The following is a 25,684-nucleotide window of genomic DNA, read 5'->3' as shown; positions in this document are numbered from 1 at the left end:
CAGTAGTGATGTATGGAAGTGAGAGCTGGAACATAAAGAAGGCTGATCGCCAAAGAATTGATGCTTTTGAATTCTGGTGCTGGAGGAGACTCTTGAGAGTCCCATGGACTGCAAGAAGATCAAACCTATCCATTCTTAAGGAAGTCAGCCCTGAGTGCTCACTGGAAGGACAGATCCTGAAGCTGAGACTCCAATACTTTGGCCCCTCATGAGAAGAGAAGACTCCTTGGAAAAGACCCTGATGCTGGGAAAGATGGAGGGCACAAGGAGAAGGGGACGACAGAGGACGAGATGGTTGGACAGTGTTCTTGAAGCTACCAGCATGAGTTTGACCAAACTGTGGGAGGCAGTGGAAGACAGGAGTGCCTGGCGTGCTCTGGTCCATGGGGTCACAAAGAGTCGGACACGACTAAACGACTAAACAACAACAGCAGCAGCAGCAACAACAACAACACCCTTCTTTGGAAATTAAACCAATGTCCAGACTTTAACATTCGAAAACTTTACTTGTGGAAACTTAGAGTTACAGATTACTAATTAAAACGTAATGTTTACAGTCACATGCTTATTGAAGCATGGGCCTAAAGTCTCTTCTTCTAACTTCCAAACAGCTGTATTACCCTGTCTTTCCAGAGCTCAGCACTCAGCCTTCTGTAGCTCCTATGAGAGATGTCCACTTTTACCTTCTCCTGCAGCGTGGTCCTCTTTCAAGCAGAGAAGAAGCACTCCAGCACTCCATTCAACTTAGCAGTATTCACAGTGGATCCTAAAACACAGTCATCTTGCTTCACATGAAATTGAGTCTCTCCTAAACTAGATACCTCCCATGTGTGAGGGTGCTGTTGGCAACATCTGGTCAATTGCCCAGAAAAGCAGAGAGGCAGGGACACAGCGAGCTTTTCCATTCTGTTTTTATCAAGACACCTCCATGAAGCACTGTTCAGTAACTAACGTTGCTCTGTGAAGCTCCACCCTCTTCTCTGTTACTTCCCTATTCATCAGACTCCTCCTGCTTCTGATGGCGGCTGGTCAGGACCACTTGACTTTGAGCTTTCTTCTCTGCTATCCTCAGCGAACACCTGGTTTGGGGGGAAGGTACAGGTTCTGGGAGGCTCTCAAGTGACAGTGTCTCTTTCAACTGCTGCTTAGGCTCTGCCTGTTGAATGCTATCAAAGTCCTCCACCTCCTCTCCCATTATCTCCCAACTTTTGCCTTCATCTTTCTCTGGAGTGTGCCCTCTGCCAAACCCCTCCTGGAGGTCTATACTCTCTGCCCCTTCCTCCTCTCTGGAAGACCCCTGGGGAGGTGGTCTCCACCACTCCTCTTCATCTGCCCAGTCCCTGACACCATCTGACCAATGTTAGCCAAGCACATGAGAACTACTAGAGAACTCTCTAGAAATCAGTTATGGATCAATCAAATTTAAACACATATTAACGCATACAATTTCAGTGACTTAAATTACAGTCGTACCTCTACTTACATATCCCTCTGGATAAGTAATCTTCAGGTTATGGCCATGGCAAACCCGGAAATGTATACTTCTGGCTTTGCACAGAAACACGCTTCTATTTATGTACTTTTTGGGTGTATCCGGAGGGTCCACTGTACTATACTTAACCCTGTTGCCTTCCCATGCATAGAAAGGAGGAGGCTCTCTAGAAAGAAGGCAAAGGCCACAAAGTTGATGGCTACTATAGGCCTGGTCCCGGATCCTCCCTGACATTTTGGCAAGTTCTGCAAATTCTGTCATCTTCACCTGTCACTCCTGGATGGTTGGTATATCTTGTGCTTTCCATCTTTGGGCCAGGAGGCTTCTTGCAGTGGCCGTCACCATGTATATTCATTCTTATAGACATCATCAGGTTTGATCACCGCATTGCGAAACTTGCATAAGTGCAAGTTTTGAAGAATAGCTGTGTTTAGGTTTGCTCCTTGTTTTGGAAAGCAGAATTTGAGAGATACGGCTTTAAATGCACACAGAATCTGATTTCTCCTTCGCCAAGCATCTTTTGAGCTAATAATAATAATAATAATATAATAATAATAATAATAATAATAATAATAATAATAATAATAATAATAATAATTTATTATTTATACCCCGCCCATCTGGCTGGGTTTCCCCAACCACTCTGGGCGGCTTCCAACAAAACACTAAAACACAATAACCTATTAAACATTAAAGGCTTCCCTAAACAGGGCTGCCTTCAGATGTCTTCTCAAAGTTAGGTAGTTATTTTTCTCTTTGACATCTGGTGGGAGGGCGTTCCACAGGGCGGGCATAGGCGCCGACTCCATGGGGCCTGAGGGGGCCCGAGCCCCCTCAAAAATTCGATTGGGGGGGCTCTGCCCCCCCAATAATCTCGGGCGCTCCTCCAGCAGAGCGCCACCGCCACCCCTCCCCCAGCCCAAAATGCACAGGGTCAGGCTGCATGCCTCCTGCCCTCCCTCCCGAGCAAAAGCTCCACCCAATTTCCTTCGGAGCTGATTAATAGGCGCAGCACGCTCTCTCCTATTCGCTCACGAGGAGGCGGCGCCACTTTATCTGCATATTCATGAGCTTATTTATTATTCATGAGCTTTCCCGGGCCCCCCCAATATTTTTTGTAAATCCGCGCCCCTGAGGGCGGATCCTATAGCGTTGTCCTTAACAGCCAATTGGTCTCCAGCAATGAGCAGATCGCTATGTTTGGATCCTCATCAACGACAAGCTTTACTGACAGATTCCGAGATCAAACTACTTGCCCTACATGACAAAGGGGTTTCCTACTCAAAGTCATCCTAAGTTGGACTGGATACAGTGCAAGAAGGGGGGGGGGCATTCAACCTGCTCTGAGCCTTTTGAAGGAGGACTTTGCCAAAAGCAGAGTAAAAGTGCAATAGAGAAAGTGACTCTCATTTGTCTTAGGAAAATCAGCTGCCCCTTGGCCTTTTTCTGCATGTACACCTGAGTTTGAGGGTACTTCGCTTGCTCCTCCTGAATTTCCAGAAAAAAAGTTTATTTGTAATGAATCCATGTGGCCACATGATGTCATTATTGCCTCAGAAAAGATGAATGAATGCTCTTTAAAGCTGGAGACAGATTCCTCTTTCTTTTTTTGAGTTGCAAAAGTTCTTCATAACCTTTCACTCCTTTCTAAACACAGTGCTGGATTCAGGGTGGTGTCGGCGGTTCTCCCACACAGGTGCTAATAATAACCTAACAACAACAACAACAACAACAACAACAACAACAACAACAACACTGGGTGGCTTCCAACAAGAGATTAAAAATACATTAAAGCATCAGTCATTAAAAACTTCTGTAAACAGGGCTGCCTTCAGATGTCTTCTACACATCAGGTAGTTGTTGGGAGGGCGTTCCACAGGGCGGGCCCTCTGCCTGGTTCCCTGTAACCTCACTTCTCACAGGGAGGGAACCACCAGAAGGCCCTCAGAGCTGGACTTCAATGTCCGGGCTGAATGATGGGGGCCATTTAGGGCTTTAAAGGTGAGAACCAACACTCTGAATTCTGCTTGGAAGCGTACCGGGAGCTAGTGTAGGTCTTTTAGGACCGGAGTTATATGGTCCTGGCGGCCATCCCAGTCACCAGTCTAGCTGCTGCATTCTGGTTTACTTGTAGTTTCTGGGTCACCTTCAAAGCCCCACGTAGAGCGCATTGCAGTAGTCCAAGCAGGAGATAACTAGAGCATGCACTACTCTTGTGAACAGTCTGCGGGCAGGTAGGGTCTCAGCTTGCGGACCAGGTGGAGCTGGTAGACAGCTGCCCTGGACACAGAATTGACCTGCACCTCCATGGACAGCTGTGTGTCTAGAATGACTCCCAGGCTGCGCACCTGGTCTTTCAGGGGCACAGTTACCCCATTCAGAACCAGGGGGTGACTTAAAAGCACAATTGATCACATTTGATGTTTTCTTATCTCGGAGGGGTTTGGATTTGCTTTCATTGTCTCAGAAGGTGTTCCCACGGGCTTCTGTTAGGAGGGCTATTTAACTCCTGATCTTGTAGGGCTCTGTCTGCCATCAGCCCCAGCAAATGTGGCCAACGGTCATTGCTGATGGGAGCTGGAGTCTAACAACATCTGAAGAACACACAAGGGCAGGTTGTGGGTTGCTCTAACCCTTTGACTCTTCATTGCTCTGGCTATTCATAGGTAAAATATTCACCAGATTGCAGAGGGGGAAATCCTTAGAACTGTAAATAGCCTCCACACCAGTATTTACCATTGCGCATAATGCTTCAGTGAGTACACATGCTCCCACAGCCTCCCACCTCCAGACGCAGGCAGATTTGCATGATTCCACTGTAACAGAACGGAGCGACCAATATTTTAGTTCCATTTGATATACACACCAAAAAGTGGTCTCAGAGAGCTTGGTCTCCATCCCCCCCTACCCCTGACCACTCCAGCTAGCCTTTTTTTGGGGGGGGGGTGCTGGAGCATACCAGTTCCTCCCAGTTGCACTGGGAGAAAAAGACTGAACAGGCTTTTGTCAGGCAAGATAAATGAACCAGGGTCTAATTTCCAGGTGGCAATCTTCATAGCCCCAAGCCTACCTTCTGCATCAATGAGAACAAGTGAAACAAGATTGAGTTTCTATGACCACACATTCTTAAAATAGCAAGTGCTAAGTCCACCCATTCATACTGGGGCAACAGCAAGGGGACATCTGTTGTTATAGGGCTGCATGAATGGGGAAGACACTGCTGGTTCATCAGGCCAGGGCTTTGCCTGGGCCACAGCAAATGAGTGTGTGTGAAATGATTTTGGTACTGTGATAGGAATTTTATGGTCTTAGATCTATGGTAATGTTCATAAGTGTACCAACCAAGCACATACATAGATCAGCACAGGAAGACCGAACTGAAGCCATTTGGATTCCTAAACTGAGCAAATGTTTTCTCTGCAAGGTCAAACTGGAAAAGCCTCCCCATTGTCTTTTCATTCACAAATCCTGTCTTAAGGGTATGTCTGTGTTTGAATAGGGTGTGAGCCTGTGACCTGGCCCAGGAACTAAGTATTTATCACTACAAAAGAATGGCTAGGCTCCCCAGGCAATCCAATCAAGTAACCTGCCAGACAGGAGATAAACAAGGACAGGAGAAAAACAATATTCAAATTTTCTGTTTTAGACCGCCTTTTTTGTGATGTAGGTATGATGTATCTGAGGGGTGGTCTTAGGTTACACCCCTTCTGTGATGTATGTATGATGTTTCTGGGGGTGGTCTTGATCTACAGGGTGGCAATTTCAAAAGTCTTTATAAGGCCTTGCGCACCATTTTTCTGGGTTCCTCCTCTCTCCTGCGAGTGAGGGGAGCACCCTGTTGCAACAGATCAATAAAGATCAAGCTTACTAGCTGCTTTGCTTCTCAATATTCTCTGGTTGGCCTCTGTTATTCTCTCCTACCAATAGGGAACCTATGTAAGGACTCTATATGGGCTCTTGGATACCCCATAAGGGAAAAGGGCAATTTTTGTTTACAGCAGTACTAACACCCAAGGCAGAGCTTTCCAAACTGTGTGTCGCGACATGTTGGTGTGTCGGCTGCAGTGTTTAGGTGTGTTGCATGAAGGCTCCCTGCGCTCCTCCCGGGGCTGGAAAGGGGTCAGTTTAACCTCTGGTTTGCTAGTAAAACTGAATGACTGTGTTGCAAAATGATGCGCATCTAAAAAGCGTGTCACCAACGTGGAAAGCTTAGATATAAGGCTTAATACAGATTAGAATCAGGTTACTTGAGAGCAGTGGCAGCTGGGGCTCATTGGACCTGGTGGGCTTGCCTCGTAAACCCTAGAAATGATTGTTTGTTTATTATTTTATTTTATTGATTAAATTTGTATACTGCTGTTGCAACATAAATAAATAAGCCAGCAGTGCAGCTTGGCTGCCAAAATGAAATGAAATGAAATGCAAGCACAATCTTAAGGCTGCATCAGCAGAAGAATAGTGTCTAGATCATGAGGAGTAATGGTTCCACCATATTCTAGACTACTCTGGCTGCATCTAGAATATTGCGTCCAGTTCTCGGTGCCACATTTTAAAAAAGATGTTGACAAAATGAGGCCTGCCCAGGTGCATTAGGTGCCTTTAAGAAGAACATACGTTTAGAGAAGATTGGGAAATGTTTATTGAATGTATATGGGGAAATTGTGTACACCTGAAAACGTTGGCAGCATTAAGATAAATTCAGCAGTGTAAATAAGGTTTGATGGATGTATTAATGGAATATTGGATGGTTTAGTTTTTGCAGGAATCTATGATATGTAAAATGAACCACGGAAGGAGAAGAAGGGAAGTCACTGATATTTTAAGGATGTTAAAATGAGTATTTTAAATTGTATAACAGAAAATTTTATTAAAAATTTATACAGTGGTACCTCCGGTTATGAACTTAATTTGTTCTGAAGGTCCATTTTTAAGCTTTCGCTAATGGCGCCTCCCGCTGCGTGACTTCCGCTCGCATCCTGGGGCAAAGTTCGCAACTGGGAGCATCTACTTCCGGGTTAGCGGATCTTGTAACCTGAAGCGTTCGCAAGGAGGACGGTACGTAACATGAGGTTCCACTGTATATAAAAAAGAAGGGGGCAGCCCCCCCCAAAATGCAGCAGCAGTGCATGCGTGCCGCATGGTATGCTCACCTTAACCCGCAGCATTGCACATACCCCGTGGCCAGCGCCGGATTTATGTATAAGCTAAACAAGCTTTATCTTAGGACCCCACTCTCTTGGGGGCCCCCAAAAAAATTACAGGGGAAAAAACCTGGATGTACATTTCCAAAATATAAGATGACAAACAAATAAAATAAAACCTACATACAGCAACAGTGTTTTGTGTTGTGTAGGCGTCTATGGTGTAAGTCATGGGCCCCGCCTGCTAGCCTGCTCCCTAAAATATCACTGGTTTGCTCATTTCTATATACAGTGGTACCTCGGGTTAAGTACTTAATTCGTTCCGGAGGTCCGTTCTTAACCTGAAACTGTTCTTAACCTGAAGCACCACTTTAGCTAATGGGGCCTCCTGCTGCCGCCGCACCGCCAGAGCACGATTTCTGTTCTCATCCTGAAGCAAAGTTCTTAACCCGAGGTAATATTTCTGGGTTTGCGGAGTCTGTAACCTGAAGCGTCTGTAACCCGAGGTACCACTTTATAGGGTGCCTACATTCTGCACGGACTGGTTGCATGACAACATGTACAAATGGCTTTAGATACCTATTAGGTCCAGAAATTACCATATAGCATATATTCAACACAAGAAAACAGTGACAATTTGTTGTTGACAAAAGACAGCCGGACCTGTAAAGGGCTCCATCACCTTCAGTAGCTTAGGGCCTCATCAGACCTAAATCCGGCCCTGACCATGGCGTGCGCACAAAACGTCAACCTGTGGAAATGGGTGGGTGGGCAGAGGCTCAGAAAGTTTTAGGTAAATGAGTTCTTAGCAGAAGCAGCTTTCGAAGCAAGGCCTTCTCAACTGAGAGCAGCATCTCTTGCCAGGTGCTTCACCAAACTCCCACATGCCAAGTCCCCCCCCCCCCCAGCGCCACCAGACAAGCAGCCCCTGCCCTTGCCGTGCATTTTCGCTCCAACAGAGCTTGTGGTCGGCTCTCCTTTGCTCCACTTCTGCTTTTGCCAGGAAATAAGCACACAACTGCCTAGTCAAGTGAATCTCAGTAGAAAGTGATAGGAGAGAGAGAGAGAGAGCTCTAAGACGATCGGCAGCTCAGAACATGCTGCTGTTGTCTTCGGCTAGAGGCACTGTCCGCTCCAGCGAAACACCAGCCCAGGTATGTTCAAACGGCCCTGCCCTCTCTCTAGTTCCCCTTTCAGATCATTGCTGGCTGGTGCCTTCTGTCAACCTGCCGTCCCGGAGAACAGAAAGTACGTATGTGAGAGTTCGGGTTGTGGCAGCGTGGCAAGAGGGTGGCCAAAGGCAGACACAGGGCGCTACTACCAATCATAGAAGCCGAAAGAGGAGACAGAAGGCAGACAGGTAGGATGACTGGGCTGAAGTACACCTGAGAATTTTATATCTGCTCCACGCTTCCCATACACGCATATCCTGATTTGCTAATTATTAACCTTTTCTCCCCTTTCTTGATTCTTTTCTGCTGTACTTTCTGTCTGTGCTGGTAGCACCGAGATTTCCCCTTAACATGGGGAGTCATAGGGCTCCCCAATCTGACACTGGGAATTTGCAGATATTTTATCTCTTTTTCCAAAAGGCAGGAGGCTGAAAGGAGCACAGGGAATTTCCTGAGCTCGGGAGGGTCAAAGTCAACAAAGGGGTGTCTCTTAGCCAGAGCTATCCATTTCTCTGCAGGGCTTTTTGAAAGCTCTGCAAGCTTTTTCTAGAGGCAAAGGGTGGTATTCAGTTAGGTTTTGCTCAGTGTAGACCCACTTAAATTAATGGACATGGCTAAGTTTCATTGGGGACGCAGGTGGTGCTGTGGGTTAAACCACAGAGCCTAGGACTTGCTTATCAGAAGGTCGGCGGTTCAAATCCCCATGACGGGGTGAGCTCCCATTGCTCGGTCCCAGCTCCTGCCAACCTAGCAGTTCGAAAGCACGTCAAAGTGCAAGTAGATAAATAGGTACCGTTCCAGCGGGAAGGTAAACGCCGTTTCCGTGCGCTGCTCTGGTTGCCAGAAGCAGCTTAGTCATGCTGGCCACATGACTGTACGCCGGCTCCCTCGGCCAATAAAGCAAGATGAGTGCCACAACCCCAGAGTCAGTCACGACTGGACCTAATGGTCAGGGGTCCCTTTACCTTTACCTTTAAGTTTCATTGATTAGGGTTGGTTTAGTTGAATACCACCCAAAGTGATGTACTATGAAAGAGCCCATTAAGGTGGACTGGTAGTGGTTAGACCGGCACAAAAAATGATTGACTTCTCAGCTTACCCTGGTTGTAAATCACTGGGTTTTGTGTGTTGCAGGGAGGAACTTGGCCAGATTATAGTCTCCCCTCCCAGACTTGTTTTCTGACTACTTATACAGAAATAACCAAGGCTTGCAATGGTGTAGCACTAGTAATGGCACTTCTTCCACCTTTTGCAACCTGAACCTTCGTAAGCATGCTCAGATAATCTAAGCATGGCAATTGGCGTAGCATGTGGGAGCCACAGGGATGGTTGCCCCAGGTGCAAAATTGCTAGGGATGCAAAATTTCTACACCTGGTGCTGCCTGGTGAGATCCAGCGCCGAGGGCCTTCTGGCGGTTCCCTCATTGCAAGAAGTGAGGATACAGGGAACCAGGCAGAGGGCCTTCTCGGTAGTGGCACCCACCCTGTGGAACACCCTCCCATCAGAAGTCAAGGAAATAAACAGCTATCTGATATTTAGAAGACACCTGAAGGCAGCCCTGTCTAGGGAAGTTTTTAATATTTAATGCTGTACTGTTTTTAACATTTGATTGGGAGCCGCCCAGAGTGGCTGGGGAAACTCAGCCAGATGGGCGGGATATAAATATAAATTATTATTATTATTATTATTATTATTATTATTATTATTATTATTATTATGCCTCAATACAGCTGTGTGATTCTGTCACTGGGCTCCACTTCTCCATACGATGTGACCACTCCAGACAACAGAACGACTCTTCTTATCTATCTCCTGGGGGACAAAGACACCGTTAGGCAGTTGAATGTACTTGCATACTCTGTCCGTTTCCTCCCTTCCCCTCCCTCAAAAGAGAAAAACTTTTCTCTATCTCCTTCCCCCGTGCCGTGCCTAATTTTATAAACTTCTGAAGTTTATAAAGAAACCAAAGTTTTCTCTTCTCTCCTCCAGAAGCCATATTGGACGTTTTGAAGCAGCTGACACAAAGGGTGCTACCAGTTGAGAGGGGAATTTGCTCAAAAGAGTTTTGTTTCTCCTTATGCCTATTGTATACAGTTATCAAATGCACTTTGCTCCCCCGTGGGCTGTTAAAAACGGTTGGATGGGTTTCATTTCCTGGTTCTTAGGCACTAAAAGCCGTTCCTCATGTACCTTGCATAGCCTCTTTGTGACCAGTTAAGAAAGCAAACTCAGGGCTAGCAAACACATGAATAACTGTATTGTTAGAAAAGTTGGGTGCCACCCCCCTCTCTCTGCTGAGCGGTAGCAAGAGCCCATGGTATTCCAGGCACTCACCCGGGGTCTGAGAATTGAGACATGGCAGAGACTGCCGTAGCTTTAAGAAATGTGGTTTCTTCACCTATCTACACCTTCTGTCTGCAGGGAGGGAGGCCAGATCTTACAGCTTGGTCATTTCAAGAGGGGCTTGTACCCCACAGCAGAGCAGCCAGCCTTCAGCCAGCCTGCCCAAGATGGATCCCAGTCTATCTTCCTCTTTAACAAAACAGCTTGCTAAAAACTATTTTCCTATCACCTGCCAGTTACCCTGATAACATTCCAACCCCCCCCCCCCGAGTCTCTGTTCACACGCCAGGGAAAGTGGGGAGGGCAGTTCTCTTGTATTGCCAATGGCTCTCAATTGCCCTATATACCATATTTTTCGCACTATAAGATGCACCACACCACAAGACACACCTAGTTTTTGGAGGAGGAAAACAAGAAAAAAAATATTCTGAATCTCAGAAGCCAGAACAGCAAGAGGGATCTGGCTTCTGGGATAGCCTCTTGCTGTTCTGGCTTCTGGGATAGCTGCGCAGCCTGCATTCGCTCCATAAGACGCACACACATTTCCCCTTACCTTTTAGAAGGGAAAAAGTGAGTCTTATAGAGCAAAAAATATGGTAAGTGGCTCTTAATGGCTCTAGCTTGGCCAGGTTGTTTTGCATAGCCTAGCCTAGGAGTTCCTCTGCAGCTGGAATCTCTCCCTTTCCATCCCAAGTAACCAAAATCCTACCATTTATTAATTTCTATGGTTTAGGGGGGTCCCCTTTCCCCAATCTTCTAATTACCTGTCTGGATAAAGAAATAATAGTAGGGCTTGTGGAATAGTGGGCTGTTGGTAATTCTAGTTAGAGCAATGCTAAGATGTTTGTGCTACTTGCAGCAAAAGGTCAGGGCCAAGTTGGGAAGCATTGTGGAATTTGGTTTCATTTGCCGCAGCTGCATGGAATTTATTTCAGATGCTGTTTCTTTCAGCTGGTAAGGGGAGAGAGACTTTCTGCTGTGCATCAGGCAATGGCTTTTTCCACCTGCCTTACCCTAGAAGCCTTTTCCAAACCAGGACTTTGAGGACAGAGCTGGGAAGAAAAAAGAGGCGTTCAGGGATATTTGAAAATAATAATTTTATAAGTTGTGTGTCCTTGTTTCTCAATTTGACTCTTTTACGTGGTTTTGTATGTTTTCTGGTATTTTATGCATTGTGACTTGCTGTTATTTTTATTGATTATAGATTAGTAATTCTTCATTGTAATAAGTGTCAACTGATTAATATTTGCTAGTATTTAATTTCACCATTTGCTATTATATTATTTTGGATTGTTGAATAATGCTTTATTTAATATAAGTTGTTTTTTTTAAAGTTTGTGATTTTTTTGTATTGGATCAGATTGTTATGACATGTGTGACCTTTGCTGTCTATTTTGTTGTTTCTTCAGCTCGTAAATGGCTTTGGGTATTGCAATATAGAAAGGTGGTATACATAAAGGGACGCCTGACCATTAGGTCCAGTCGTGACCGACTCTGGGGTTGTGGTGCTCATCTCGCTTTATTGGCCGAGGGAGCTGGAGTACAGCTTCCGGGTCATGTGGCCAGCATGACTAAGCTGCTTCTGGTGAACCAGAGCAGCGCACAGAAATGCCGTTTACCTTCCCGCCGGAGCGGTACCTATTTATCTACTTGCACTTTGACGTGCTTTCGAACTGCTAGGTTGGCAGGAGCAGGGACCGAGCAACGGGAGCTCACCCCGTCGCGGGGATTCGAACTGCCGACCTTCTGATCGGCAAGTCCTAGGCTCTGTGGTTTAACCCACAGCGCCATATTAGAAGTGAAATGAAAACAATGTTGCTGCTCTAATTTTTTTGCACCGTTTTGCAGCAGAATTGGGGTCCCAAACCCTTTGCTCACCTGGAGATTTGCCTCCCATGCACTGTTGCTAATACATAATCTTAGGACCCGTTCCAACACTACCTTAGCCTCGTGATTCTTCTCATTCCATTCTGCCAATATAGGAACTCATAACTCGGAGAGGATGGATTTAGAAACCCTGAGGTCACTTCTGGCCCTGGGTAGGGGAAGTGCCATTGGGGTGTGTGACACAACCGCGTCAGTGAACTATAAATGTCAGGTTTGCATGTTACCACAAAAATGTAGGAAGAAGCTTTGCTCCAGCCGCTTCCATGGCACTGCCGTAACCTCTGAACCGTCACTACAAGGCTCTCAAACCTTTTGCACCGTTGTCTCAGCACATCAACTCATCTGTTAGTGTAAGACACCCTGCAAAAAAATGACATTTTGGTCTTTCTTCCCAGATCACTTTGACCTAAGCATGGAGGCTGAGCTAGAGTTCCCAAAACAGCTGGAGAAGGAGATGGATTCACCTGACAAGAATGCCCAAGCCCAAGCCAGCAATGAGATGGTAGTCAAAGCAGAACCTGCTGAACTCAGTAAGGAAGATCAGAGCAGGTGCCCTTACTTCCTATGGGAGACCCTAAGCAAGCAGTTCATGGAATATGGGGAGATGAATCCAGCAGAGCTACAAAGCCAACTTCTGACCTTCTTGCCCATCTTTCTGAAGGTTGGTTGGATCTCTACCTATTGCATATTTTTGTTACGAGGTCTTGATCATACTGAGGGACAGGGTTCTTGTTGTTGTTGTTTATTCGTTTAGTCGTGTCCGTCTCTTTGTGACCCCATGGACTAGAGCACGCCAGGCACTCCTGTCTTCCACTGCTTCCTGCAGTTTGGTCAAACGCATGCTGGTAGCTTCAAGTACACTGTCCAACCACCTCGTCCTCTGTCGTCCCCTTCTCCTTGTGCCCCCTATCTTTCAACATCAGGGTCTTTTCCAGGGAGTCTTCTCTTCTCATGAGGTGGCCAAAGTATTGGAGCCTCAGCTTCAGGATTTGTCCTTCCAGTGAGCACTCAGGGCTGATTTCCTTCAGAATGGAGAGGTTTGATCTTCTTGCAGTCCATGGGACTTTCAAGAGTCTCCTCCAGCACCATAATTCAAAAGCATCAATTCTTTGGGCAATCAGCCTTCTTTATGGTCCAGCTCTCGCTTCCATACATCACTACTGGGGAAACCATAGCTTTAACTATACGGACCGAGGGACGGGGTAGGATGGTCAAAAGAACTTCTCTAGTGTGTGCATGTGGGGGACAAGGTGGCAACCCGCCCTGCAAAACTGCAACCGCTGGAATGTCAACAGCCACCATTTTACTCCCTCTCAGCAACAGTAATGGGTTTCAAGAGGCGAGCGAACAGAATTTGACTGAATATCTAGGAATGGTTTTGCTGGGTACCTCGGTTTTCGAATGTCTCTGTTGACGAACATTTTGGTTTTCGAATGCTTCAGTAAATGCTTCAGTTTTTGAACTCGCCTTGGAAGTCAAACATGCCAAGCGGCTTCTGTATTGAGTTTTCCTTACTGAGGCTTCCGTACTGAGTTTTCGGTTTTTGAATGTTTCGGAACCTGAACGGTCTTCCGGAACAGATTACGTACGTTCGAAAACCGAGGTACCACTGTATGTCACAAAGTAGAATCTGCAGAATATCTGGGAATTTTTTAAGTGGCAGAGAGAAGATTTACATCCACACACTATAGTATTGCAGAGTGGCCTCTTAATGGGTCACCGTGACTTACGCTGGTGTCTGGACGTTGCTGTTGTTCTCCCTTCCCCCACTGCTGAAATTAGGTTTGAAAGAAATCTTCTTGTAGCCAAGAGAATAATTTTTTTTCAAGCCTATTTGATCTTCTTGAAGGCTGCAGTTGGGAAGAGAGAGTTAATTCTTGCTACCCCAGTTGCACTCTACAGGAAGTCCAGCCCACACCTCTGGGTGTGTGTGTGTGTGTGTGTGTGTGTGTGTGTGTGTGTGTGTGCCTGCGTGAGAGAGAAAGAAAGAAAGAGAAAGACCCACAACTAGGGTTGGGAAATCCCAGATTTCAGGGTCCAAACCTGCGACTTAGCAGCGGCCCCTGGTGATGTAATTAAGCATGACAAAGTTAACCACAGCCGCTGAGAGCATGTCATTCATATGAAAAACAGTCTAACAAATGAGGAAATATGTCACTGGTTGGAAATTAAGATAGAAACCTCTCATAAGGTGGAGTGTTCCTCTTGTGGGTTTTCTTTTTGTATATTTCTTTTTGCATTTTAAGCTGCATTTTAAACTGTGTTCTAACTTATATTTTAATCAACTGGGGTTTTTAAATTATTATTTTTTTACTGTATTTATATTCAGTGTTAGCTGCCCTGAGCCCCGTCTTGGCCGGGGAGGGCGGGGTATAAATAAAAAAATATTATATATACAGTGGTACCTTGGGTTAAGAACTTAATTTGTTCTAGAGGTCCGTTCTGAACCTGAAACTGTTCTTAACCTGAGGCACCACTTTAGCTAATGGGGCCTCCTGCTGTTGCCGCTGCACAATTTCTGTTCTCATCCTGAGGTAAAGTTCTTAACCTGAGGTACTATTTCTGGGTTAGCGGAGTCTGTAACCTGAAGCGTCTGTAACCTGAAGCATCTGTAACCCAAGGTACCAATGTGTGTGTGTATTGCTGTTGCAAAATTGTACACGCATGTGAACTATTCTTGTGACCAGCCAGTTTTAATGACGCAATGGCCAACCCTGTACTGTATGTAGGCTTTTAATTCCCTTCTGATCTCAATACCTAACCTCTCCCACCAATGCTTATACTACTACAGTGGTACCTCGGGTTACATACGCTTCAGGTTACAGACGCTTCAGGTTACAGACTCCGCTATCCCAGAAATAGTGCTTCAGGTTAAGTACTTTGCTTCAGGATAAGAACAGAAATCGTGCTCCGGTGGCACGGCCGCAGCAGGAGGCCCCATTAGCTAAAGTGGTGCTTTAGGTTAAGAACAGTTTCAGGTTAAGAACGGACCTCCAGAACCAATTAAGTACTTAACCCGAGATACCACTGTACTATATTATTAGCTACTCTTTAAGGTGTTTAGGGAAAACAAACAAACAAGGATGAGTCATTTTAAGAGTTCACAGGAATATCTAGCATGAACATCCACATCTGAGATCACCTGTGCAGGTCTACCTGTCTGGAATATTAGCAGGGTGTGGGGACAGCAGCACAAGGCAGCTCAACCTTACAAGGCTTTGCTTGAAACAGAAGCAGAGATGCAAAATTTATTCCCCAAGCTTTGTGTTTAAGATGGGAGTTGTTGGCCACTGGAGGACAAATTGCAAGGATCCTCTTTTTTCACACCAGGAACAGAATCTTCCAGACTTGTTCAGCTAGATGGCTCCATTGGTTAGAGAGTGGTTTTGAGAATGCTGAGGTTGCAGGTTCGATTCCCATAAGAGTCAGTTGCATATTCCTTCATTGCAGGGAGTTGGATAAGACTGTCTTCAGAGTCCCTACCAACTCTGAATCGATGATTCTGATTGAAACACGGACACAGTTTATTTTCCCAAGCTCTGTGTTCTGGGAGCCAGAAATACTATGGTGCTAGCAGAAGTCCCTTTTGTGAATCAGTATAGCTCCGTCATCAATCCAGATTTTAGTTTGGAAAACTCTTTCATTTTTCCTAAACGCACTGTCCACCCCGCCATCATTTCCCCCCCCCCCTATGTCCTGTCATGGAAATCCTACTCAATATGATCCGGAGTAGAACTCTGATGTATAGTTAGCAGAGTAAAAACTTAAACACTTTGCAGGATTCCCCAAAAATAGACCAGAGGCAATTGTATTTCATTCAGCAGAGCTTTACTGGTCCTGAAGGCAAATGAGCATCATGGTCACAAATCCAATATATTCAGGATTGGCACAGTCCATAAGAAATCCAGTTGCAGCAGACTTAAACTTACAATAATTTATAATAAGTCTAAACATTAACACTAAGCATACACACAAGGAAAAGAGATAGAAAGAGAAAGTGAAACCCAGACTCCTTCTGGCCTAATAATAATAATAATAATTAATAATAATAATAATAATTAAGGAAGAAAGAGAGGGAGAGAGAGAAGGAAGAGAGAGAGAGAGACTGAATGAGAGAAAGAGAGAGAGAGAAGGAAAGGAGAAAAGGAGAGAGAGAAGGAAGGGCGAGAGAGAGAGAAAGAGAGAAGGAAGGGACAGAGAGAGAGACAGAGAGAGAGAGAAGGAAGGAAGGATGGGAGAGAGGGCGATAAGGAAGAGAGAGATAGAGAGAGAAAAGGAAGGGGGAGAGAGAGAGGAGGGAGGGAGAGGTATATAAATTTATACCCCTGCCCATCTGGCTGGGTTTCCCCAGCCACTCTGGGTGGCTTCCAACAAAATATTAAAAATACATCAAAACATCAGTCATTCAAAACTTCCCCAAACAGGGTTGCCTTTCGATGTCTTCTAAAAGTCAGATAGTTGTTTATTTCCTTGACATCTGATGGGAGGACGTTATAGTAAGCATGATCTTGACAGAAGAGATAACAGAACCTGTTTAAGCCAGCTCTACTCGGCTTCTCTGAAGGAATAACCCAAACATCATGAACCTTCTGCTTGCGTCTTTCACACAGAGAAGCTTCCAGTACCCTCTTGAGTTAATTAGAATAGGAAAGACCTCTACACATCACCTCAATACTTTCTGCACTAAGAAATGCAAACTGACATATCCAGTGATTTCGTTATGCCCATCACTGGGGCTTCTGATTAGAACCCTCCACCTTCAAATGGGATTGGGAACTTCCCAGTCAAACATTTTATTTTCTTCAGCCTCTGAGGCAGACCCCACTACACTTGCTTCCCCCTGAAATTATCCATCTCTCCACTCCACTTCAAAAAACAATAAATATATCCTCCAGTCGGAACTCTCCCCTCCCCTCTCGTTTCTCCTCACGTCAGTCTCCTTTCTTGTCCTTGCCTCCTTGGACTCACTTGAGAAGAACCAAAGGCCACCTCACTGTCCCCTCCCTCTTCTTGAGCCCAGACCAGTTATTTTCCTTTCTCTGTGCTTCCTCCCAGCACATGTCACTTGCCCCACCTCTATAAAGCACGGGTCTGAGTGGTTTTTCACTTATCGCAGGCTCTCCAGGCACAGGTCCAAGCGGTTTTCCATTTGCCCCACTGTTTTCTCCAGGAAAACCTGCTCCTCACTGCTGAACTGGAGCAAACATTAATCTGTGGGGAACCCGACTGACATTTGCTCTGATTCAGTGGTAAATAGCAAGTTTGGAGACGGAGGTTAATTGGGAGAAGAGAGGAGAACCCGATTGACATTTGCTCTGATTCAGTGGTAAATAGCAAGTTTGGAGACGGAGGTTAATTGGGAGAAGAGAGGAGGACAGACTTCCTCTCCAAAGTCTGTGCAATAGCTTGCAGAGAAGGAGGTTAACTGGGAGAGGGAAGCGGTGGAGGAGGAGGGCAGACCCTACCAGAATGACCGCTCCCCACATTAAACGGGGGGCGCCCTTTGCATTGGCACGCGCAGCCCCTGGACCCTGTGCGGCTCCATCAGCACAAGCTTGGCTTCGCCTTCCCCCAGGTGGGATACCTGGAGGTCTCCGCCTACCTCAGTCAGTTGTCCAATCCTGCCTGGGGGAAGCGTTGCCAAGGAGACCAGGCCAGGTAGGGGAGGGACTACCTGCCCACACAATAGAGGGAGGATCTTACCTGGGAATCCTCAGTTGGCTCCAGAGCTTCTCCCACCCTGCCCACCCTCAGTTAAGTCTTATTTTGCAGGTTCACCTTTTCTTCACAAGTATGTGGGCGCTGCTACGTCAAGGTCGCTGTTGAAGGGCCGGAAAGGAATTCCCCTTCATTGGCAGGTTTTGCCTTTCCTGTAGCAAAACGTCACAACTTTGGCGGTATCAGACCTTGGGCGGAATCCTTTAGTCTATCTTCCTGAATGGGGGGGTGTGTGTGTGCAGCGGTGATCCACGCCCCCTTCCTCTTTGCAGCGGCGATACCAGGGTTCCACGTTAAAGGGGTTTCTGAGGGGAGGCTTTGACTGTACGCCGAGAGGTCATCATTGCTCTCCCCTGCGGCGGCGGCATAACGGGGGGAGCTATCTCTGCTTGAACATTTGTTCTCCAGAGCCGGCCCATCCCCGCCTCACACTGGATAACCCTGATGTTCCCTAGATCCCCGGCTGGGACTGGAGAGGGATAAACGCCCAATGCCTGAGCCAAGGTCTACCCACATCTGAAATATAATAAAGTTGTGGCCAATTTAATCCCATAGCACGTTGTCTTGAGTCATTATTCCACATGGGGGGGCACAGTAATCCCTACCCTATATCATGTTACTTTTGATTTCTAACCTCCTCATTTTCTCAAGTCTCATGAGTCTTTCAACTGGCTTCACATGATTAAAATGCAGCATTATTTTTCAACATATATATAGATAGATTTCCAAACATAGTCACAGGACTTTTCTTGAGTGGGCTCCCGCTCTGCCCTTTAAACCCTGCAATGGCCTCCGTTTGGGAAATTAACTTACGCCCTCGTTTTCATGCAACATGGGAATTTTAGCCAATACAACAAAAAGTTCCCCTGCAATGTGATTCTGATGAAGGCGGGTGTCTCTTTCAAAATATACCCAGGCGTCTTAACATTTCTCTTCTTCCCCTGTCCATCAGTTCCCCACCAAAGGAAAGTAATAGAATTTTCAGGGCCACCTTAGTCATTCTGACTCACAGCCACATGATTCAGAGGGGAAATGCGATTTATTCGTTACAATTGCACGGCCAGGGGAACATAAGTTCACCGTACAAAATAAATTGTGTTGTATCTTGTGCTGAATGTCCATAAAGGTATGATGCAAATACAAGTACGTTTTTGTTTTTATTTTATTTTGCAGTCTCTGTTATGTGTCATCCTTTAAATCCTGCCAAGTCTGTCCCTCCACAAGCGCCACTACTGGTTTATTCCCTTGCCATTTTCCTCTGCTCTAAGTCCTCCACCTCCTCAGCTCTCTTCTTCTCTGCTTACAAAGCAAAAATGGACCCCACCCCTGCTCACCCCACACCTACCCCCTTTTTTCTACTAGGCAAAACTAAACAATATAGGGTGCTTAATATGACAGCGCCTGCCAAAACAGGGCACACAAGATTATCTGCTAGCAGATTTGGGAGGCTGGTGATAAACATTATGTTACATGTTACTGCTAGGATAGCAGCAATGGAAATTAATGCCCGGGAAGCAAAATCAGTGTAATTAATACCAAACGGACACACACACCATTCTTACTATTTTTGAAATATGTTTCAGGCCTGGGATCAGTCAGCTGGCAACATCTGCTTTCCAAACACCCACCTTTTAGCAAGCGAGACGTCGAAGCTTCTGGCGAAAGAAATCAAGAAGAAGCTGAATGGGAAGCCTGCAGGTGAACCATAATAATAATAATAATAATAATAGTAGTAGTAGTAGTAGTAGTAATAATAATAATAATAATAATAATAATAATAAATGTTATTTATACCCTGCCCTCCCCAGCCAAGGCCGGGCTCAGGGCGGCTAACAACCAATAATAAAAACGAGTTGAATGAATACAACTTAAGAACAATATTAAAATACAACATTAAAGCACTAAAACAATTAAAATTAAAATGCAGCCTCATCACAGGAGGAGAAAGGAAAAAGAAAGAGGGGGAGGGAATCAAATTGACTCCAAGCCAAAGGCCAGGCGGAACAACTCTGTCTTCAGAATGTTGCTTCTTCATGTTACCTGAGTTGCAGCCCCAGTTACAGTGGTGTAGCATGGAGAGGACCACGGTGCTGGTCCCGAGGGTTAACTGTGCAGCGAGGTCCGAGTCCAGTCCGAGGTCAAGGGTGCGGTATGGAGGCTGTCCGTCAAAGCTGAGGCGGGGTCCAAGGCAGGGAGTCGGGTGAGGTCAGGAACTCTGGCAGAAGAGCAGGACAGGGTTCAGGCAGGAACAGGCTGCCAACAATGTTGCTCCCGCAACTTGGGACTGGGGCTGACTGGCTTTTATCTGCCCTGAGGCATACGGCGGCCCCGGTCCACAGGTGACTTGCCTCTCCTGGCCTGGAGGCGAGCACTCCTCCTGCGGGAACTTAATTCCCTCTGCCTCTCTGCCCTGAGCCTCTGTAGCGCAGGAGAGGCTGGAGGGTTACCAGACCCAGAGGCAACCTCAGCTTCCCCTGACGGGGCTGAGAGTGGAGCACCTGCAGGCAATGGGTCCCCCATCACCTCAGGGGCCAGAGCAGACTCAGCTGGTGCCTGCACCTGAGGATCCAGCACAGGTGAGGACCCTTCAGGCTCAAGCCCCAGCCCCTGCTCAGCTGGTTCTGGAGGCGGGGAATCCTGTGCAGGCTGGGATTCCTCAGGTTCAGCTTCCGAGTCCAATTCCCAGGCCATCACAACTGCAGGGGCAGTTGTCCGGGGCACAAAATTGTTAGGAGTACACAATGGCAACACCCAGAGCTGCCTCAATACATCTGTGTGCTTCTGTCACTGGACTCTGTTGAAAACAGCTTCTCCATGTGGGCCAGGAAGTGACCAGACAATGGACCGACTCTGCGTTTCTTATCTCCGCGGTTGTGATCTCCTGGGTGATGCGGTTGAATGCGCATGTGTACTCCATCCATTCCCCTCCCTCCCACCCCCTGCTCCATGTGGCCCCGGGTTCTGGCAACCCTGTGGAGGCCCCTAGGTAGGCAGTTGAAATCTCGGGGAGCCCCCTCTAGTGGGATAATATTCAACTAAGAAAGCTGGAATGTAATTTTATTTCAAGATCAAATCAATATTATTTTGATCTGTTGTCGCGGGGCCCCTAAAAGGCATGGGACCCATCCTCTGGTGCCTACACTGCCTGTTTGGCACTGCGGCACTGCTAGCAACCCATGCTACGCTACTGCCCAGTTAATATTCCTGGGTGAAATGGGGACCTCATTTATCCCAAACTTGGCTCCCGTCCCAGAGACTTGTTTATCCCCATGCCAGAGTGTTGGTTCATAACGAAATTTGGAGGGGAGGCCCTTCCAGGGAAAGGTGACTGACAGTAGCAGGGATAAAGATGGAGGAACGTCAGCTCCGAGGGAGAATACACAGAGCAGACCACTGTGGGTGACAGCTGGAAGAAGGTGGTGCCTTTTCCTTGGACAATTAAGGCTCGCCATGCCAAAGGAGAAAGGAGATTTCCATAGAGAAAGGACTGTGCCAACTATGACCAAAGGCTTTTATAGACCTACTGTTAAAGAGCTGCTGCTTTTAGGTTGTTTTAGGTATTAGATATTTTATGGTGCTTTATTGCGAAGCCACCCTGATTATGTACTTGAAGGATGGGGCAGAAATCGAAGTAACAGAGACACAAAGAGTGGGATGAGAAGAGTATGTTCTGTAGCAGCCCTACTCTTGGGCCTTGAGCAGAATAGAGTACAGTGGTACCTCGAGTTAAGTACTTAATTCGTTCCGGAGGTCCGTTCTTAACCTAAAACTGTTCTTAACCTGAAGCACCACTTTAGCTAATGGGGCCTCCTGCTGCCGCCACGCCGCCGCCGTGCGATTTCTGTTCTCATCCTGAAGCAAAGTTCTTAACCCGAGGTACTATTTCTGGGTTAGCGGAGTCTGTAACCTGAAGCATATGTAACCTGAAGCGTCTGTAACCCGAGCTACCACTGTATTGCTGGCATCTGTTCAATAACCTAAGCATTCTTCTGTTTCCCCCACCAATGTGTTTCTCCCCCTTTACTCTTCAATGGCAAAAGAAGCCCAACTGGCTGTGTGGCAATTTCTGCAACAGAAGGACGAAGAAGAGCCGGATGATGGTTATGTGCTCCTGAGATCTGTCTACTTACTTTCCCTTGATCACATGGTGAGATAAAACATTGTCCTCCTCTGCCCCTGACTTGCCACTTGAAGGAGTTGGTATGAATTCACCCTGTGAGCGCCATTCACTTACCTGAGTCAGTTCAAACTAGAGCTGTTTCCACTTCAATGATATTGAATTTCGCTGTTACACAAAACCTATTGCGTGGCGAGTTCCCGCCCCCCAGTGGAAATAAAGACACATGACACAATTATTTAAGGTTAATGGGCTAAATATGGCCACAACTTTATTGGTTACAGGTGATGAGCGCTATTGGCTTAGGCATTGGTCCTAACAGACTATCCGGCTTTAGCCTGTCTGCTTGAAGACCGGGAAGGGTTAACCACCAGTAGGGGGAGTCCTGCTGATGCACATCAACTAGGAACTCCCCCGGGGTCACTGCTAGGGGGCATGCCTTGGGCCCTCACCTCAATACGCTTCGGACGGGGCCATGCCCCCTGGAATCCTTTATCGGACTACCCTTCACTATGCGGGGCAGGTGATGGCGCTTCCTTCCCTCTTCCAACTACAAAACAATACCAATGCCTAGCCGCCATTACCAAGAAAGTTGTGACGATTTGCTATGAGGTAGGCGAAAACCAAATGGCTGGTGCCAATTTGCCAAGTGGAAAAATTCCTACCAGGCCCCTCAACGGCGACCAACCAAGGTCCATAGCAAGGTCAAGGAACGAAAAGCTTAAAGGGTGGGAGGGTGGGAAACAGGAACAGCCGGTATGTGGGAAAAGAGGGAGATCCCCGGCCGCGCGTGCATTTAAATCTGGCGGGCCACACCTCCAAAGCCAGTCGATTGGCTGGCCAGGGGGTGGCACGGCTGGGGATTCCCCCAATCACGCGGGGGCTGGGACGCCCGCAATCCCACCTCCTCTTCAGGTTGGAAGTGGCTTTCGTTTAAGAAAGTTCGGTTTCTTAAGGTCCTATTGTTACGAAGTTTGAAAACTTCTAGCTGAAGAAGGTAGGTCTCTGCATACCTAACCGATTGCTGCTTATTTAGGGCAGTGGTGAGGCTGAGGGCTCGTCCACCCAGCTGCTTGCCCCATGGCTTGAAAGTATAGGTCCAAGTGGTTTTCTTCATGACCTGCACTTTCAAGGCATGGGTGCACGTGGTTTTCCCCTTGCCTTGCTCCTTACTCAGGGAAAACCCGCTCTTTCGTGCTAAATTGCAGCAATATGGGGAAACCCAAATTGCTGTTTGCTCCGGTTTCCCCCAGGGCAAAACAGCAGGACGAGTGTGGATGAGTCCTGAGGCTGTGTGGGCACACCAGCAGAGCTTATCTAGTCTGCCCTATACTGCCACGACCCTGCTGCTGCCCTGCCCTGTGCCAGCCCCATTTAAATAAACTACATCACCAGGGCCAGGAAGGTGGCTCCATGGCTGCTCCCCACCCCACAGGCCAGTGCTGTCCATACCAGAACGCTTTTACAGAGTGGGCAGCAGCCATGGAGAGAGTGCAGGATGGTAAGAAGAGCGAGAGGGTGATCTTCAATGTTTATTTAGGCCAGTACCTCCAATATGAAGATAGCTGTGGCCCACCATACTCCACTAGGGTCACTGCTAGCTCCTTGAGCTGTGGGTGTCTGCAATCCTAGGCCCTGTTTGTGGTTTGAATTAAGACCTCTGCCTCACAACACCCTCTAATCAGTTATACCTGTGGCAGTGTATGCGTTTGCCAGGGCCGGCTCATACATGGGGCAAGGTGAGGCGACCGAACTCAGGCAGCCGGGGCAGCAGATCCTGATGTAGATCTTTATTCCCCCGTTGTTCCTGACGTTGATTCCTCACCCCTTCTTTTCTGGTGGGGAGGGGGCATTGTTTTTGGGGGTCTCCTCAGATGCCAAAACATCTTGGGCCGCCCCTGGCACTTGTCATATTCTAGTTTAAGTACCAGCTGATCTGTTGCCTCAGCCTAGCAACTCTTCACCTTCAGCCTTCTCTTCTCCAGGCGAACATAACTCTCTTTCCAGCTTTTCTCACAGGACTGTTTTCTACACCTGAAAGAGGCTGGTAGGATAGAAGCCCTTAAATGAGGGTTAATGCAATCAGCTTTGCTTTCCCATATCCAGGAACGAGGAACCCGGTGGAATATAATCAAATCTGGGCTCCCGGTCGCCCTGTTCCAGTGTCTATATTACTTCTTTGCCTTTCCCCTGGAGGAAGCTGGTGGAAACACTGGGATGAGTCAATCTGAACATCAGGCACAGGAAATGTTTGTGCAGGTAGGATTTGTTGTTGTTGTTTAGTCATGTCCGACTCTTCGTGATCCCATGGACCAGAGTGCGCCAGGCACTTCTGTCTTCCACTGCCTCCCGCAGTTTGGTCAAACTCCTGCTGGTAGCTTCGAGAACACTGTCCAACCATCTCGTCCTCTGTCGTCCCCTTCTCCTTGTGCCCTCCATCTTTCCCAACATCAGGGTCTTTTCCAGGGAGTCTTCTCTTCTCATGAGGTGGCCAAAGTATTGGAGCCTCAGCTTCAGGATCTGTCCTTCCAGTGAGCACTCAGGGCTGATTTCCTTCAGAATGGAGAGGTTGGATCTTCTTGTAGTCCATGGGACTCTCTCCTCCAACACCATAATTCAAAAGCATCAATTCTTTGGTATCACTAAATCTTTGTATTGACTTCTTGCATCCAGAATATGTTTAGGGATATCTTTAAAAATTTCCACAAAGGAATCTTCAATTCGCAGGATGGGGAAAATATCTCAAAGCAGGAGATGGTGTTATTGTGTTTAAGGGTCTGCTTGGCTAATAGCATCTGATTCTTCCAGTTGTTCTTTGCTTCCAGACAATGCTCAACATTTATGCAGAAGACCAAGGGGTGGAGGAGCTTCTCATGGCTACTGACCTTCAGTCTCTAATCATAGCAGCAGCCTCCTTTTGGGACCGAGGTAGCCCTTCCTGGAAAGGCCCCACAAGCCAAGTGCTCCGAACAATTTCAAAGGCCCAGTCCAGAAACACAATTTCATACTTGCAAGGTAAAAAGAACCATGTTCTTCTGTACTTATGAGATGGAGATGACCTGCAATCATCATAGATATCGTGGATCTGTATTGGTGTTATTTGAGTTCAAAGATTCTTTCCTAGGGCTAAGAAGTGAATGATATCCCATAAGGCAGGCATAGGAAAACTCCGACCATCCAGATGTTTGGGACTACAATTCCTACCATCCCTGACCACTGGTCCTGTTAGCTAGGTATGATGGGAATTGTAGTCCTAAACATCTGGAGGGCCAGAGTTTGCCTATGCCTCCCATAAGGTGCTTCCCACATAGACTTCATTGAAGAACTGACCCAGAGTGCAGCAGCTGTGAAGAAAGCAGATTATATGTAGGACTAGGTGATGTCTGGTTTTCAGCTTTGCGATATATCAGCAGCTAAACATCACGATATATCGATATATCACAATGTCTGCAATAAGGATGGAGCTATGTAGATACATTGGCTGGTTTCACTGTTTTCATCACATTGTGATGATTGCATAAGACACACATCTCATGATTCACAATATATTGTGATATCAAAAATTATGAAACCAATGATCATGGTATGGACTTGAAGCTGGTTTTGAACAATATATTGATATATTAGGGCTGGGCAATACATCAATATATATTTTTTTATGTATACATCAATAGGGACGCGGGTGGCGCGTGGGTTAAACCATAGATCCTAGGACTTGCCGATCAGAAGGTCGGCGGTTTGAATCCCCGTGATGGGTTGAGCTTCCGTTGCTCGGTCCCTGCTCCTGCCAACCTAGCAGTTTGAAAGCACATT

At 46.8% G+C, this 25,684-nt stretch overlaps 1 protein-coding gene across 1 annotated transcript in view; it reads left to right on the top strand.

The window, feature by feature from the left end:
- Window positions 1-7,636: 7,636 nt before the first annotated feature.
- WDFY4 (WDFY family member 4) overlaps window positions 7,637-25,684 on the top strand; it is a 218,664-nt gene continuing 200,616 nt past the window's right edge. The window contains exons 1-6 of the mRNA XM_083505395.1: window positions 7,637-7,787; window positions 12,432-12,697; window positions 19,338-19,452; window positions 21,795-21,901; window positions 23,978-24,130; window positions 24,697-24,886. Coding sequence (XP_083361521.1) covers window positions 12,449-12,697; window positions 19,338-19,452; window positions 21,795-21,901; window positions 23,978-24,130; window positions 24,697-24,886 — 814 coding nt within the window. The 5' untranslated portion in view covers window positions 7,637-7,787; window positions 12,432-12,448. The remainder of the gene's footprint in view (window positions 7,788-12,431; window positions 12,698-19,337; window positions 19,453-21,794; window positions 21,902-23,977; window positions 24,131-24,696; window positions 24,887-25,684) is intronic.

This window comes from Podarcis liolepis, assembly GCF_965112155.1.
Source record: "Podarcis liolepis genome assembly, chromosome: 5".
In the NCBI taxonomy this organism is placed as follows: Eukaryota; Metazoa; Chordata; class Lepidosauria; order Squamata; family Lacertidae; genus Podarcis; species Podarcis liolepis.
Note: the sequence above shows the minus strand (reverse complement) of the source record. Positions and strands in the feature narration are given on the sequence as shown.